This window comes from Coturnix japonica, chromosome 5 (assembly GCF_001577835.2).
Source record: "Coturnix japonica isolate 7356 chromosome 5, Coturnix japonica 2.1, whole genome shotgun sequence".
NCBI classification, from domain to species: Eukaryota; Metazoa; Chordata; class Aves; order Galliformes; family Phasianidae; genus Coturnix; species Coturnix japonica.
The window spans coordinates 51,558,635-51,571,180 of record NC_029520.1 but is presented as its reverse complement, the minus strand read 5'-3'; the positions used below and the strand labels follow the sequence as shown (position 1 = coordinate 51,571,180).

At 49.3% G+C, this 12,546-nt stretch overlaps 2 protein-coding genes across 3 annotated transcripts in view; one reads left to right on the top strand and one right to left on the bottom strand.

Moving 5' to 3' along the window:
• Positions 1 to 12,546, top strand: part of MDGA2 (MAM domain containing glycosylphosphatidylinositol anchor 2) — a 270,122-nt gene that overhangs the window by 222,033 nt on the left and 35,543 nt on the right. For both annotated transcript variants that reach the window (XR_004307273.1, XM_032444620.1), the window contains exon 10: positions 12,090 to 12,238. Coding sequence is in view for 1 of the 2 variants with exons in the window: in XM_032444620.1 (XP_032300511.1) it covers positions 12,090 to 12,238 (149 nt within the window). In the remaining variant the exon portion in view is untranslated. The remainder of the gene's footprint in view (positions 1 to 12,089; positions 12,239 to 12,546) is intronic.
• Positions 5,346 to 8,758, bottom strand: LOC107315461 (inositol 1,4,5-trisphosphate receptor-interacting protein-like 1). The gene is made up of 2 exons (XM_032444621.1): positions 7,774 to 8,758; positions 5,346 to 7,541 (listed from the first exon to the last, which is right to left on the bottom strand). The coding sequence occupies exons 1-2, from the start codon at positions 7,774 to 7,776 to the stop codon at positions 5,787 to 5,789; spliced, it is 1,758 nt and encodes a 585-aa protein (XP_032300512.1). The 5' UTR covers positions 7,777 to 8,758; the 3' UTR covers positions 5,346 to 5,786.

Genomic DNA, 12,546 nt, shown 5'->3' with positions numbered 1-12,546 from the left:
TTGTCCTGTGAGAGCTGTTCTGAAGGCTGGGGAGGAGCAGTGTGGGTGTCAGGCTCTGGCATCTGAGCTGGAGGAGTTTCCAAAGGGACCAAGGCTGATGGGAAATAATTTTATGTTTCTAAGAGCAGTTTTGAGTCCCCCAAAAGTCTGATAGATACTTTTCCAAATGATTAAACATATTCCCTGTCCCATGTGTCCCAAAATGCTTGTGTGTCTGGCAGTGGTGGGATGGGACGGGTGGTGGGAAGTCCAGAATGGGTCAAGGGGATCATAGAACCACAGAACAGGTAGAGTTGGAAGGGACTGTTAAAGGGATACCCACAGCTCCATCAGTGCTTACAGCCCATCTCCTGGCCTTGGCTGTCTGCAGGGATGGGGCACCTGCACCTCTCTGGGCAGCCTGTATCTCACTAATGGATATTCACTTTCAGACATGCAAATAGGGAACAAAGCATCTCCGCTTCCTTATTGAAAATCCTTCATAAAATATATATCCTGCAATAAAACAGAGCACAGTAATGGGCAGCATTTTTCATAAACTTTGTGTCTCTCAGTATTTTACACCGTTAAATATATTGCTTTGTTTAGGATTTATACTCTTCATGCATTTTAAAGATAGAAAGGTCTGGAGCTGGGTTTGCCAGAAGGGGAAGCATTTGTAAATCTCAGATTTTATTTTATCTTTCTTTCAACATTTATAGCTGCTGTTACAGAGCGCGAGACGCCCCAATCATTGCTTATGCCGAACTCCTTGTCGCGTTAAGTTAAAGTGCATATGTGCTACCAATATGGATCTGAGGCAGCAAAGATGCTGCCTTTGCAAACATCCTGACACCGAGCGAATTAGCAGAAATAGATCTGAAGATAAGGGGAACATAAACAGACAACGCAGGGGAATGGATCCTTCGGTGCTGTGTCTGAGTGTCTACCAAAGCTGTCACTTCCTTGTGCTTTGCCTGTGCGGTTATTCCTGTTTGCTTCTGCATGACAAGCAGCATCAACACTCACCCGGCACTCGCAGGCTCCATCTGGGTATGCAGTCAGCTGCTATAATTAGGGAGAGAACAGCGTTGTTCAGTTTATTGCCATTGCTGGAAATCAGTGGGTTGTGTTTGCACTCATTAGCGTTCAGATTTGCAATGCGTGTTCTCCATTTCTTACGTTCCATTGGAACACGTGCAATGGCAGCTGAAGTAAAACAATGATTTTGGAGATTATTTCATATTTCTTAGGGATAAATGACTGAGTGAGGTGAAAAGAAGCGTGCCTGGTCAGGGTGACAGCCCAGGAGCCATACAAGTGTGTGCATCAGTTCCTTCTGCTCAGGAGAGCACTTTGGCTTTTGCTGAGATCTCAGAGATGCAGAGAGGAAGCACAAATCAGCAGCAGGCTATCCAAGGGGCTTTTCTTTTTGCTTGTTTGTTTCTGTGAATCAGTTCCCTGCTGCCTTGCATGCTATTTTTGGCCATGTGCTAGCAGGGAGTCTGTAGCAAATATTTTAGGTGTAGTGCCTGGAGGAGCTGGGGTGCTTGCTGTGTGTAGCAAGCAGCACAGTGGGTGCAGGGAGCTCCAAGTGAGGGCTGCTTCAGGGGATGGGCTTTGCATTTGTTCTGTAGCACAGGGTATGGTGACACAAATGATCCTTGCCCCTCCCCCTGACCCACTCTTGGATTCATTATGAAATGAGCTGTGACTAAAACTGTGTGTGTAACTTGGTGACTGTTATCCCTCAGAAAATAATGACGTTTCAACACTGCCTGCTACAATATCTACTTTAATACTGATGAGCTGCTGAAACCTCATCCACACGACAGCATAACATTCATGTCTGCTAATGTTTTGGTCAGCATGTATTAGTGTAGCTGTTGCAAATTGATTAACAGCTGATGGTTGTTTAGAAACACAGATAAATGCATCAGCATAGCTGTATCGTGGGTGCACCTAGCACAAAATGCAACATGTCACCAGCAAAAAAATAACAGAAACTTAAAACAAAATATTGTTTGATGGATATGTTTTCCAAACTGAGCATTGTTAAATATATTTGCCTTTGGGCTCTATCCATTTTACTATATGTTGAATAGCTTCTACCTCGCTGCAGAAGCTGTACAACACACAACCCGCTGCTCGCACACAGGTGTACCCTGCCAAGAGCAGAGCAGTGCTGGCATATCCACTGTTGAGGAAAAAGCCCTGGGGGTGATGGGCAAGTGCTGCTGATCATGAGCCAGCAGTGTGCTCAGATGGCCAAGAAGGTCAGCAGCATTCCTGGCTTGCCTCAGCAGCACCTATGGTCAGCAGGAGAAGGAGGGGGTCGTCCCACTGCACGCAGCACTGTGAGGCTGCTTCTTCAGCGCTGTGTTCAGTGCTGGGCCCCTCACTCCCAGGCAGACATTGAGGTCCTGGAGTGTGTGCAGAGAGGGTAACAGAGCTGTGAGGGCTCTGGAGCACACGTCTGTTGCAGTGATTACTAGTATTGTGAGCTCGTCTCGGTGAATACTGTCACACACTCGCCCAGGGCCAAATACAACACCATCAGTCTCAGAGTGAAGTGCTTCAAAAATGGCTTCTGTCTTCTTTATTGTGTCTTACCTCTCCTTATATATTCACTGCTAACAGCCTATCACGTCACAGCTCGAATGTTCAAGAACGCCTATTACAACATCTCCCCCTCCCCATGCCTGACAAAATCTTGTCCCGTCACATCGCGACTTTCCGCAGTTTACCCAAAACCTTACATACATAGGGTTATGTACTCCTCCTTTTTGGGTTTAGACATTTGCTAGATCCTTACATACAACAACAGCACCAACAGTAAACTTACAACTATTAAAACATCAGAACCAGATGAAATATAACAGTAACCGTTCCTATCGAAGTTGTAGATCACCAAAGGAATACTTTGTATCAGTGGCACTCTGTTTCCTTCTTCAACCATATCGATCATAATGTCCAATTTCTCAACCACACTCCAGCAGCTGGGAAGAACCCATATGTTCTTCTGGGTCTAAGTCTACTTCCACTGATACAGGTGGTAAGGCACATATAGTCAACCTGCTATAGCTGATAAAAAGTAAATGGAACTATACGATTAGAGAAGCATCCTATAATTCAGGTTGTTTTCTTACTATCATTACATGAACCACTTCTAACCGCCCCTTAACAATAGCTATAAGCTTATTAAACAAGCATGATCCAAAAGCAAGTCCTAAAATCAAAAGGATAAGTGGTACACAGCACTCCTCTCAAAGTGCAGCACACAACCCCCTTTGCTGAAGAAGAATAAGGTCTGACCCACGCCTATTTTGCATGCGCTGATACCATTCAGGAAATCACGACCCAACAACGTACCCGGGATATTGGCAACAAGCGGTACAAGAAACGACAGTTTCTCTAATGACCCATCCCTTTTAAGTATCACGATCTCCACCTCTGCTAAAGCCCTCCTGGACAATGTCACCCCACCTATTCCACTAATGACCAGGAATGATCCAACCGGCCATTTCTTTGGCCAATCAGTCGAGGCGATAGAAGCAATAGCCTCGCTGCTGGGCAGATACTTAATAACCTCACCCGGGGTATTCAAGCCTTCAGGAGCTGTCCTTAACAGAACCGGATTGTGCATGGCTTTGGGTAAAGTCAGAACCCTCCACTGCTTTAATGAGCCTATCAGCAAATTCCTGGAAGGATTCAGATGGCTTCTGTACTATATCAGTCCAAGGTGTGGAAGGCTCGGCACTCCTAACAAATCTCCTGAATGCAATGACCACAGCATCTGAGGTGACTATTAGTTCCCGAGGACGTAATTGCAAAACCTGTCCTTGAGGGGTAAACATACCTGGGTCTGTACCCATCAAGAGTGGCAATGCAGTATCATGAGTAGGGTACCACGGGTTCCCCTGTACTTTTTCAATTACCTTCTTTAATTCTCTAGCCCATTCCTCTTCCATACTGCAAACTGCACAGGTTTCAAAGCAATGTGCATTAACAAAGGACCTGGGGCTGTCAGGATCTCCAATGCATTCAGTGTCATTGGAGAGCGTAACCCCTTTTCGATGGACTCTATGAATCGTGTAACACCTTTCGGGTCGAGAGGCACCCATTGAGGGCCTCTTTCCCCTACAACCACAGGAAATGCAGAAACATCTGGAAAACCACGATCTTCTAGGGCCTCCCTGATAGCCGACCAATCAGACATCAGCCCACCTCTTGGCTGCACCCTCAACCAATCTGCGTCCCGTATTCCCTCCTGCGACATGCCCCCTGGCATTGGAGGGGAGAACAGGGCTGAACCTGGATGGAGAGCACTCCCCACCCCAAACCCCGCCTCTCACGCCAAATGATTCGAAGAAGGATATAGGGGCTGGTGAGGATAAGACGGAAGCTGTTCTCTCTCTTCCCCCTTCTGTACTTGGTTGATGACGCAAGGCACTGTTGCCTCGTGTGCATCTCGAAACCTGCGAAAAAAACTCACCCTGGACCGCGGAGACCCGCCTGGATCGGGAGCTGCACCAAGCAATGCCTGAATCTGCTTCGCACGTTTCCCTTCTTTGGTGGCTTTAACTGCGCCGAGTATTAGTCCCCAGGTCATTAATTCTGCAGCCTTTTGACTGTACTTTGCATGCCGGCTGAGCAAACGCGTGGTAAAATCCCACCGTTTTGAATCTAAAGCATGCAATGGGGAGGCCAACTCCGGGGTTGGATTCCTAAGAGTGGGAAGCAGGGAACCAAGCATGCAAGCTTTTTTTCGTGATTAATTCTGTGATTTTCCTCAGAACTCAGATGCCTCCTCCAGCTGATAGAGGTTCTGGTAAAATAGGATGGCATTCAGCATTCCTAGAAGGACACACGAGGCTGTTTGAACATCAGAGAGCATCTGCTGAAATTGAGGGTGACCGAGCAGTCGATCTCCCTGCCCCAGGGGATGGTGAACTCTCCCGTCATGGCAGCATTCTGAAGCTGTCTCACCATGGCACTGTGCAGCTGACACTGCAGTCCTTCCTTGTGCAGGTCCCTCTCAAACACAGCACTGAGTTGAGCAAGGCATTTCTTGGCATTTGTGCAGAGGCCGAAGCTCCCAGAACAAAGGGACGCTCTCTGACAGGCCAGGCGGTCCCAGCACAGCTGGTAACAGGAGTCTCTGTTAGCAGCTCTGTGCAGCAGCCTCTTCAGCTGCATGGGCTCTGGCTCCTCACGGTGTGGCAGCAGGGAACGGCTGCCGTGTGCGGTGCTCCTGGCACACAGAGCTCTGAGCACCGAGGATGTCTTGCTCCAGTTTAGAGCAGGGAGAGGAGGTTCTTTCAATATACGTACACACGATGGCGAGATTGAGACACAACAGGATATATAGTTTATAAGAGTTTATTAAAAGTTGTTGTTGTTTAGGGAAATGGGGAAGGGAAGTCGGGTGATAGAAAAGAGATAGGAAATAAAAGCAAAGAGTCTTTGTAGAAAGCAAGAGAGAATTAGTCACCACTGGGTTTCCAGCATGACTCGTAGTTCAGATGTTGATCTTCAGTAGAGATGGTCGTCAGAGGGAGCAGGGAAGCATCTGTTTGCATCTTGCCTTCACAAGATACAATGGTTCCATCCCCAGATCTCCCGTACCAAGATGGAGTCATTTGGTCGCAGGCCGGATCTTCCACTGGTAAGCTCTCTCCAACGTGACGCTGACTGCCACACGGAAACAGCCACCTCTGGCCTCCTAAATAGGTCTCAGAGTCTTATTGCTCACAGGATGTGAGCTTGCAGCCAAAACAAGAGAAGGGTTTGGACAAAGGTCTCTCTCAGCGTCCGAACAGCAGCAGTCTGATGTAGCGATCTTTCAGCTCCCTGAACTCACGCAGCGCTATGGAGTGGGCGTCCGGGTCCTCCTCCAGGTGCTGGAAGAGGTTGAGCGGCTTGGCGGATCGGAAGGACTGCGGCAGGACAATCGTGCTGTGCACCGACTTGCTGCCAAGGAAGAAGTGGTTCAGGCATTTCTCGTCCAGGCAGAAGCGCAGGTACCGCAGGAGATTCTCCATCCGATTCAGGAAATACTTCCTGCGCCACTTCTTCAAAGGGATGATGGCCAAACTGTGGAGGACAAGAGTCTTGATGACATAGGTGGAAAAGCCCATGCCCACTAAGATGCTGGCAAGCAACGTCAGGCAGTGCAGGTGGGAGCTGTCCTGTCCGGTACTCCTGGCCGTGTGCTGGAAGAACTTCTTTTCTGCCACAGCACAGCTCTGTGGCCATGTTGTGCTGGGCGTAAAGCCGGCGTCTGTGTTCTGGCTGGTCAGGTAGATGTCCGAGTATTCTTGCTGCACCCCGAACAGCAGCTCGACGAGGACTTTTTCCCCGCTGTAGGCTTCTGTCAGCTGGAGCTTGCAGGAGCGTCTGGAAGGCAGCACCTTCAGGCTGTAGGCGTGCGCGTGGTGGGTGGTCTTCCAGATTGCTGCCACCTGTACGGTGAACCAGGTGACAGTTCTCTCCACATCCAGGTAGGAGTCAGTGCAGAGAGTCTGTAGCAGGCTGGGGTCCTGATTTTGGCTCAGCTCTTCCTCCTCGTGGTGGAGGAAGCACAGCACATTCCCCAGCAGCTTCTCCCTTTGGCACATGCACTGAAGCTCCACGCGGACGCGGGAGTTCCTTGCCAGCCCGTGCCCTTCATCTCCCAGCTCCAGGAAGAAGCTGTGCCCAGGGGGGGCCTCTATGGGCACGAGCAGGCAGTACACAGTGTCCCACTCCCGGGGACTCCAGCCTTCAAAGGCGCTGCCCACCCCAATGGCGGGCTGCAGCACCGGGAAGAAGCTGTTGGACCAGAGCAATCTGAAGGTCTGCAGGAGCTCGTTCATCAGCTCCTCCACTATAGGGCACCTGGTGGCCCTTCCTTCCACCTTTGCCAGGGCACGCTGTTTGAGAAATTTGGTCAGTGCTGAATCTTTGAAGTCTTCTTCCTCGTCATCCTCCTCTTCTTCCTGTTCCTCCATTTCCACCTGTTCCACCTGCTCCTGCTGTTCGCCCTGTTCCACCTGCACCTGCTGTTCCACCAGTTCCACATGCTCCTGCTGATCCTCCTGTTCCACCTGCACCTCCTGTTCCACCTGTTCCTCCTGTTCCACCTGTTCCTGCTGTCCCACCTGTTCCACCTGTTCCACCTGTTCCTCCTGATGTTCCTCCTGTTCCTCCTTTTCCACCTCTTCCTCTTCCTCTTCCTTCACTCCCGATGCCTCCTCCTTGCCACTGGAGCTGTCATTTTCACTGCTGCTTTCATCACGCTTTTTCATTTTTAGGGACTGCACCATGTTCCAAAAGAGCAACAGAATCAGTCCCATACTGAACCAGATCTTCCAGTACTGCAGCAGAGCAAAGAGCAGAGATGACATGTCCACCCAGCTCTGCTGCTCATTCCTCTGCTCAATCTCGTGCTGCGGAGGTATCATGTGCTTTTGCAGATCAACCTCGCGCCGCTGCACGTTCTCGAGCATGAGCACATCAGTATTGACACTGACACTTAGCGCCCGCACCAACAATGCGAGAACAAACACCAAAGCCATGATCTGCAAGAGATGGGAGAGAGGGGCTCAGTGGGGCTGGGAGGGAGCGGGGCCAGGAGCCGCATGGCCCTGTGCTCAGGTAGGAGCAGTGGGTACGAGGGAGCTGGGTGGCAGCAGGGACCGAGGCCAGCGCTGGCAGGGACAGTTCCAAGCACTGCCCGTGGTGCTCCCACAGGGGCCGGTGTTTGCACCACATCCCTCGTCCAGCCCGACCTTCCCCTGCTGCTGCACTCACCATTGGCCCAGGTCAAAAATGCAGCAGCGCTGCCTGCCTGTGGCCCTAAACCCATCCCCTGCATTGTGATGCAATGCATTCCTGCTGATGTCACAAATGGGCTGCCCGACTCCACCCTTCTCAGCTGCCCAGGGTGGGCACATGGCCACTGAGCCACGGCACTGCCTCAATTTGGAGGCATATCTCTGGACAGAGCTCCTGGGGACGCTCTTTACTAAGCAGGCAAGAGCCCCCTGGGTTGTTGTGAGTCAGGACTGGCCTCTGCTGCCATGTTACTAACGTAGAATCATCAAATCATAGAATGTCTTGGGTTGGAAGGGACCCCAAGGATCTTTAAGTTCCAGCCCCTCTACCACCAGCAGGGCCACCAACCTCCAGGTCTGGCACTAGACCAGGCTGCCCAGTATCCCATCCAGCCTGGTCTTGAACACCTCTATGGGTGGAACATCCATAGTCTCTATGGAGGCTAGTGACAGGACAAGAGCTCGTGGCCTTAAGTTTACATTTAGTGAGCTTAGCTACAGATCTTCTCCCAAAGCAGAGGACAGAGCAGGTCACTGTTAGGAGACTTCCTCCTTCCTTAGCTGCTGGAGGAGGCTTTGGATGTGCCCCATCTGCTCTTGGCTGAGCATGAAGTAGTGATGAAGAACCTACTGTAGTAATTCCCAATGAAAAAGCCTTTTTGCTTTTCAGGAAGGAGTTTATGCTTTCTTTTAGCTGCATACCCTTCAAAGACAAGCAGATGGTCTGTGTGTGTGTGCATTGGTGTCTCACACAGGGACTGGCCTAGATGCAGCACTACCTCCTAACCCTGACCCATCCCTCTCTCCTACACTATCACAACCTGCTGAATGTTTTAACTACAACATATTGAAAAAGTTTTGTTGGGGATGAGAAGGGAAATAAACTCTGTACTCCACGTTAAACTGTGCCATGCGTCCTCTCCTTGGCTGAGCCCCAAGCATCACAGTTACTTGCATTCCAGCAGTGTGAGCACAGAGGGAGGGATTAATTAAAAAGAGTACATATTAATGGAGCTCTAATCTTGACTACAGATTGCCTTAACAGGCACAAAAAATGTCATGGCATGAACCCTGCTCCCTCAGGACCCCCAGGAGCCATGGGAATTTGTCCTGTATGCGATGTGGCCCTCCTGGCTCTGCCCTGCAGCGTCAGGTTTTCCCTAATGCAACAAAATCAATGCAGATCTGGAGGTCCATCCCTGCTCTGTAAGATGCCTGCCTCAAAATCTGGGGTTCTTCAGCCTGGATGAGCCATGGGTGCCCATTTCTGGAGGTGCCCAACGCCATGGATAGGCCCAGGGCAGCCAGAGCTGGGGGACACGCAGGTCACGGCAAGAGTGGGGCTGAGGGAGCTTTAAGATCCCTTCCAACTCGACCATGCTGCAGCATGGGGAAGAAACTTTTGGACCAGACAAATCTGAAGGTCTGCAGGAGGTCGCTCATCAGTTCTTCCACCAGCTGGCACCTGGTGGCCCTTCCTTGCAGCTTTGCAAGGGCACACTTTGTGATAAATCTGGTCAGCACTGAATGGAATGGACACTGCTGGAGCAGTCGTCCTCATTGCTGCTATCATCACATTGGTTCCTTTTTTGGGACCACCACGTTTTCCAAAAGCGCAAGAAAAACAGTCCCACACTGAATGAGAGCTTCCACTAATCCAGCAGAGTAAAGAGTTGGGTCGGATGCTTTGGTCAGACCAACCCCATGTGGTGCCGCAGGCTTGGAGGCACGGTGGCTGGGAGCTGCATTGAGGAAAAAGCCCTGGGGGTGATGGGCAAGTGCTGCTGATCATGAGCCAGCAGTGTGCTCAGATGGCCAAGAAGGTCAGCAGCACTCCTGGCTTGCCTCAGCAGCACCTATGGTCAGCAGGACAAGGAGGGTGTCATCCGTCTGTGTATTGTACCCTTCCCTCATGATCTCTTTCTTTCCATAATGAGGGAGTGTTCTCTGCTGGAAATAGAGCGGTGGGATGGTGGCAGGTGTTTGTGACATGCAAGCTCTTCCACAGCCAGGCAGACTGCCTGCATGTCTCTCAGCTCCTGCACCATCAAAGGCAGTGTCTGAATCCAGCCTGCTCTAAAACTCTGCCCAGCTGTTGTGTACTTCTGAAGTGTGCAAGTTAAGGACTTAATGTTGTGTTGTTAACTTTTCAGCATCTCCAGTCGCCCCAGAAATCTCTTCTGTTAGGAGAGTTTTAGAATAATGCAGCTCCTCATGAACCCTCATTATTTCTCAGAAGGTGACTGTGTTGTTCAAGTGCCTGTATTGTGATGAGAGCCTAATTATGGATCCTTTTCGTAGACCCCCAGAGATGCCATTATGTCCACCTGCAGTAAAAGAGAGAAGATTATCATTTGCATCCAGCGTGAGCTTTTTTCCATTGTTTCCACTGCAAATAAATATGAAAAACAAATCTTAGCGACCACTGATCGTTTTTGCATTCATCTTACATTTCATTTTTGAAAACAGCAGCTTTGCTTTGCTTTTTTTCCTCTGAGTATTGTTTGCTACTTCAGCACTAACCTGTTTTCCCTTTCCTAATTGATTGTGTGACATCATTGGGCAACCTGGCCAACTTAGCTTGACTAAATAGGTTTCTCATCCTTTGAAAAGAAGAGCATGGCTGGAGGGGATGGCATGGCCAAAAGTAGAAGTTTACTCTCTAACCACAATATATTTGCCCTTTTTCCTTACTTTTTTTTTTTTCACAGAATCACAGAATTATCAAGGTTGGAAAAGACCTAGAAGATCATCTAGTCCAACCATTACCAATACTTCCAGGCTAAATCATATTCCTCAGCACCACATCCAAGCATTTCTTGAACACTCCCATGGTCGGTGACTCCACCACCTCCCTGGGCAGTGCATTCCAATGCCTGGCTACTCTTTCCGAAAAGTAATACTTCCTAATGTCCAGCCTGAATCTCCCCTGACGCAGCCTTTTTTTTTTTTACTGTAACAAACTGAAGGAGTGTTGTGGTGTTGGTATGGTGAGGTAATGAAAGATCAGTGAAAAATGACTTAAAAATAGAAAGCCAGTTTGTGTCTCTTTGGCTTATATGTGCTCATTCAATTCCTGAACACATAATACCTTAGGACAAATGCACAGAGATTTGGAGGTATGCTGGAATTGTGTTTTCTAAGGTATTCAAGGATACTGGGGCTGTTCTGATTGCAGGTGCCCTGTCTGTAGCACATCTTCTGGTAGCCTTTCAGGAACTCAACTTCTAAGCCTGCACAGCAGGGCCTGGGGTTCACAGGATGCTCCAGGATGGTGTGCACAGATAATATGTATGTACTTTGTATATGTGAGATCTCCTCTATCACATCTGCCCCTCTTTTTAGTGGCTCAGCTACCCCAGTGCACCTCACCTACCCCATACGTGCCTATGGATGGGTGACCACGTTGGGTGCTTGATGTCATTTTTGCCATTGCATACAAATCACTCTTGATGGGACACTCCAGAGGCCACAAAGGTAATTTACCTTTGTGTAATTTACCCGGTAACAAAGTGCCACTGGTTTTCATGGGTTTAAATTAAAGGAAACTAAAATCTAATGATTTAAGTGATGTTTTGTCATGTTTGGGACATCGCGTTTATGTTTTTCACATTTATGAAGAAAGAAAGCTGTAACATTCACCATTCTGGTGAATAGCTCGTGACCCAGGATGCACTGAAATGGCATCTCCCCCTCTGTATCTCCTGTGCAAGATTGGTGTGTTCAGCTAAATACCATACGCAGTGCTGTAAGTCTACACATCTGCAGTGCTACAAAAGACAGCTTCCGTGCATTTTCACTTGGGAAGCAGGAAAGGAGAAGATGCAGTGAAGGCAGCAGTCACTGGAAATATCCTTTGTGTGTACAGATGCCATTCCGTATCATTTGTGCCAGGTACAGCAGCTGTCGCTGAGCCTTTCCCTGCTCAGTGCAGCGTGGTTTGTTTTGATATCTCTATTCTAGTCAGCTGGGCCATGAGGAATGAGCGCCGAGATGCGTCGCATTGCTCCAGCTTGGCCTTGTCAGGAGCTCAGGGAATTTTTCCCCTTCCTTGCCCACACCTGGGCCCAGGATGCCATTGAGGAGTGAGTCAGTGACAAAACTATTGCCATGATCCCCTTGAAAAAGGACAGAGGCAGCTAATCCCAAAATGCGCCTTTGGAAGAAGATGCGTAACAAAATGACAGAGAGCTGGGGGTGGCTGCAGGCTGGGTAGCAACACCCGGCTGCACAGCCACCTCTCTGACCATCTTGCTTTCTTTGTTTTCCCTTTTTGGTTGCTGTCTCCTGCAGGCAAGGCCTATGCCCCAGAGTTCTACTATGACACATACAACCCGCTGTGGCAGAACCGGCCCCGTGTGTACTCCTACAGCCTGCAGTGGACCCAGATGAACCCCAACGCTGTGGACCGCATCCTCGCCTACCGCCTGGGAATTAGGCAGGTGAGGAGAGAAGCTCCTTCATGCAGGAGGTGCCTGTTGATGTGCTGACCTCTGCCAGGACTGCCTGGCTTTATGTCATTTGTTTTATTCTTTTTTATTTATGTTGCTTTATTTTACTCTGTGTTGTTTATTTACCTCCCTCTTTCCTTGTTCAGTGAATCCGAGTGGTCTCTCCTCCTTCCAGAAGGTTTGCTGTCATCTTGCAGATGTGGTCCTCTGCTGTGTGCATATCCTGGAAGCTAATTTGCACATTTCCAGTGTGAAATGCAGAGATTAAAAGAGCTGCTCCTCAGAGGGTTTGCAGAAGC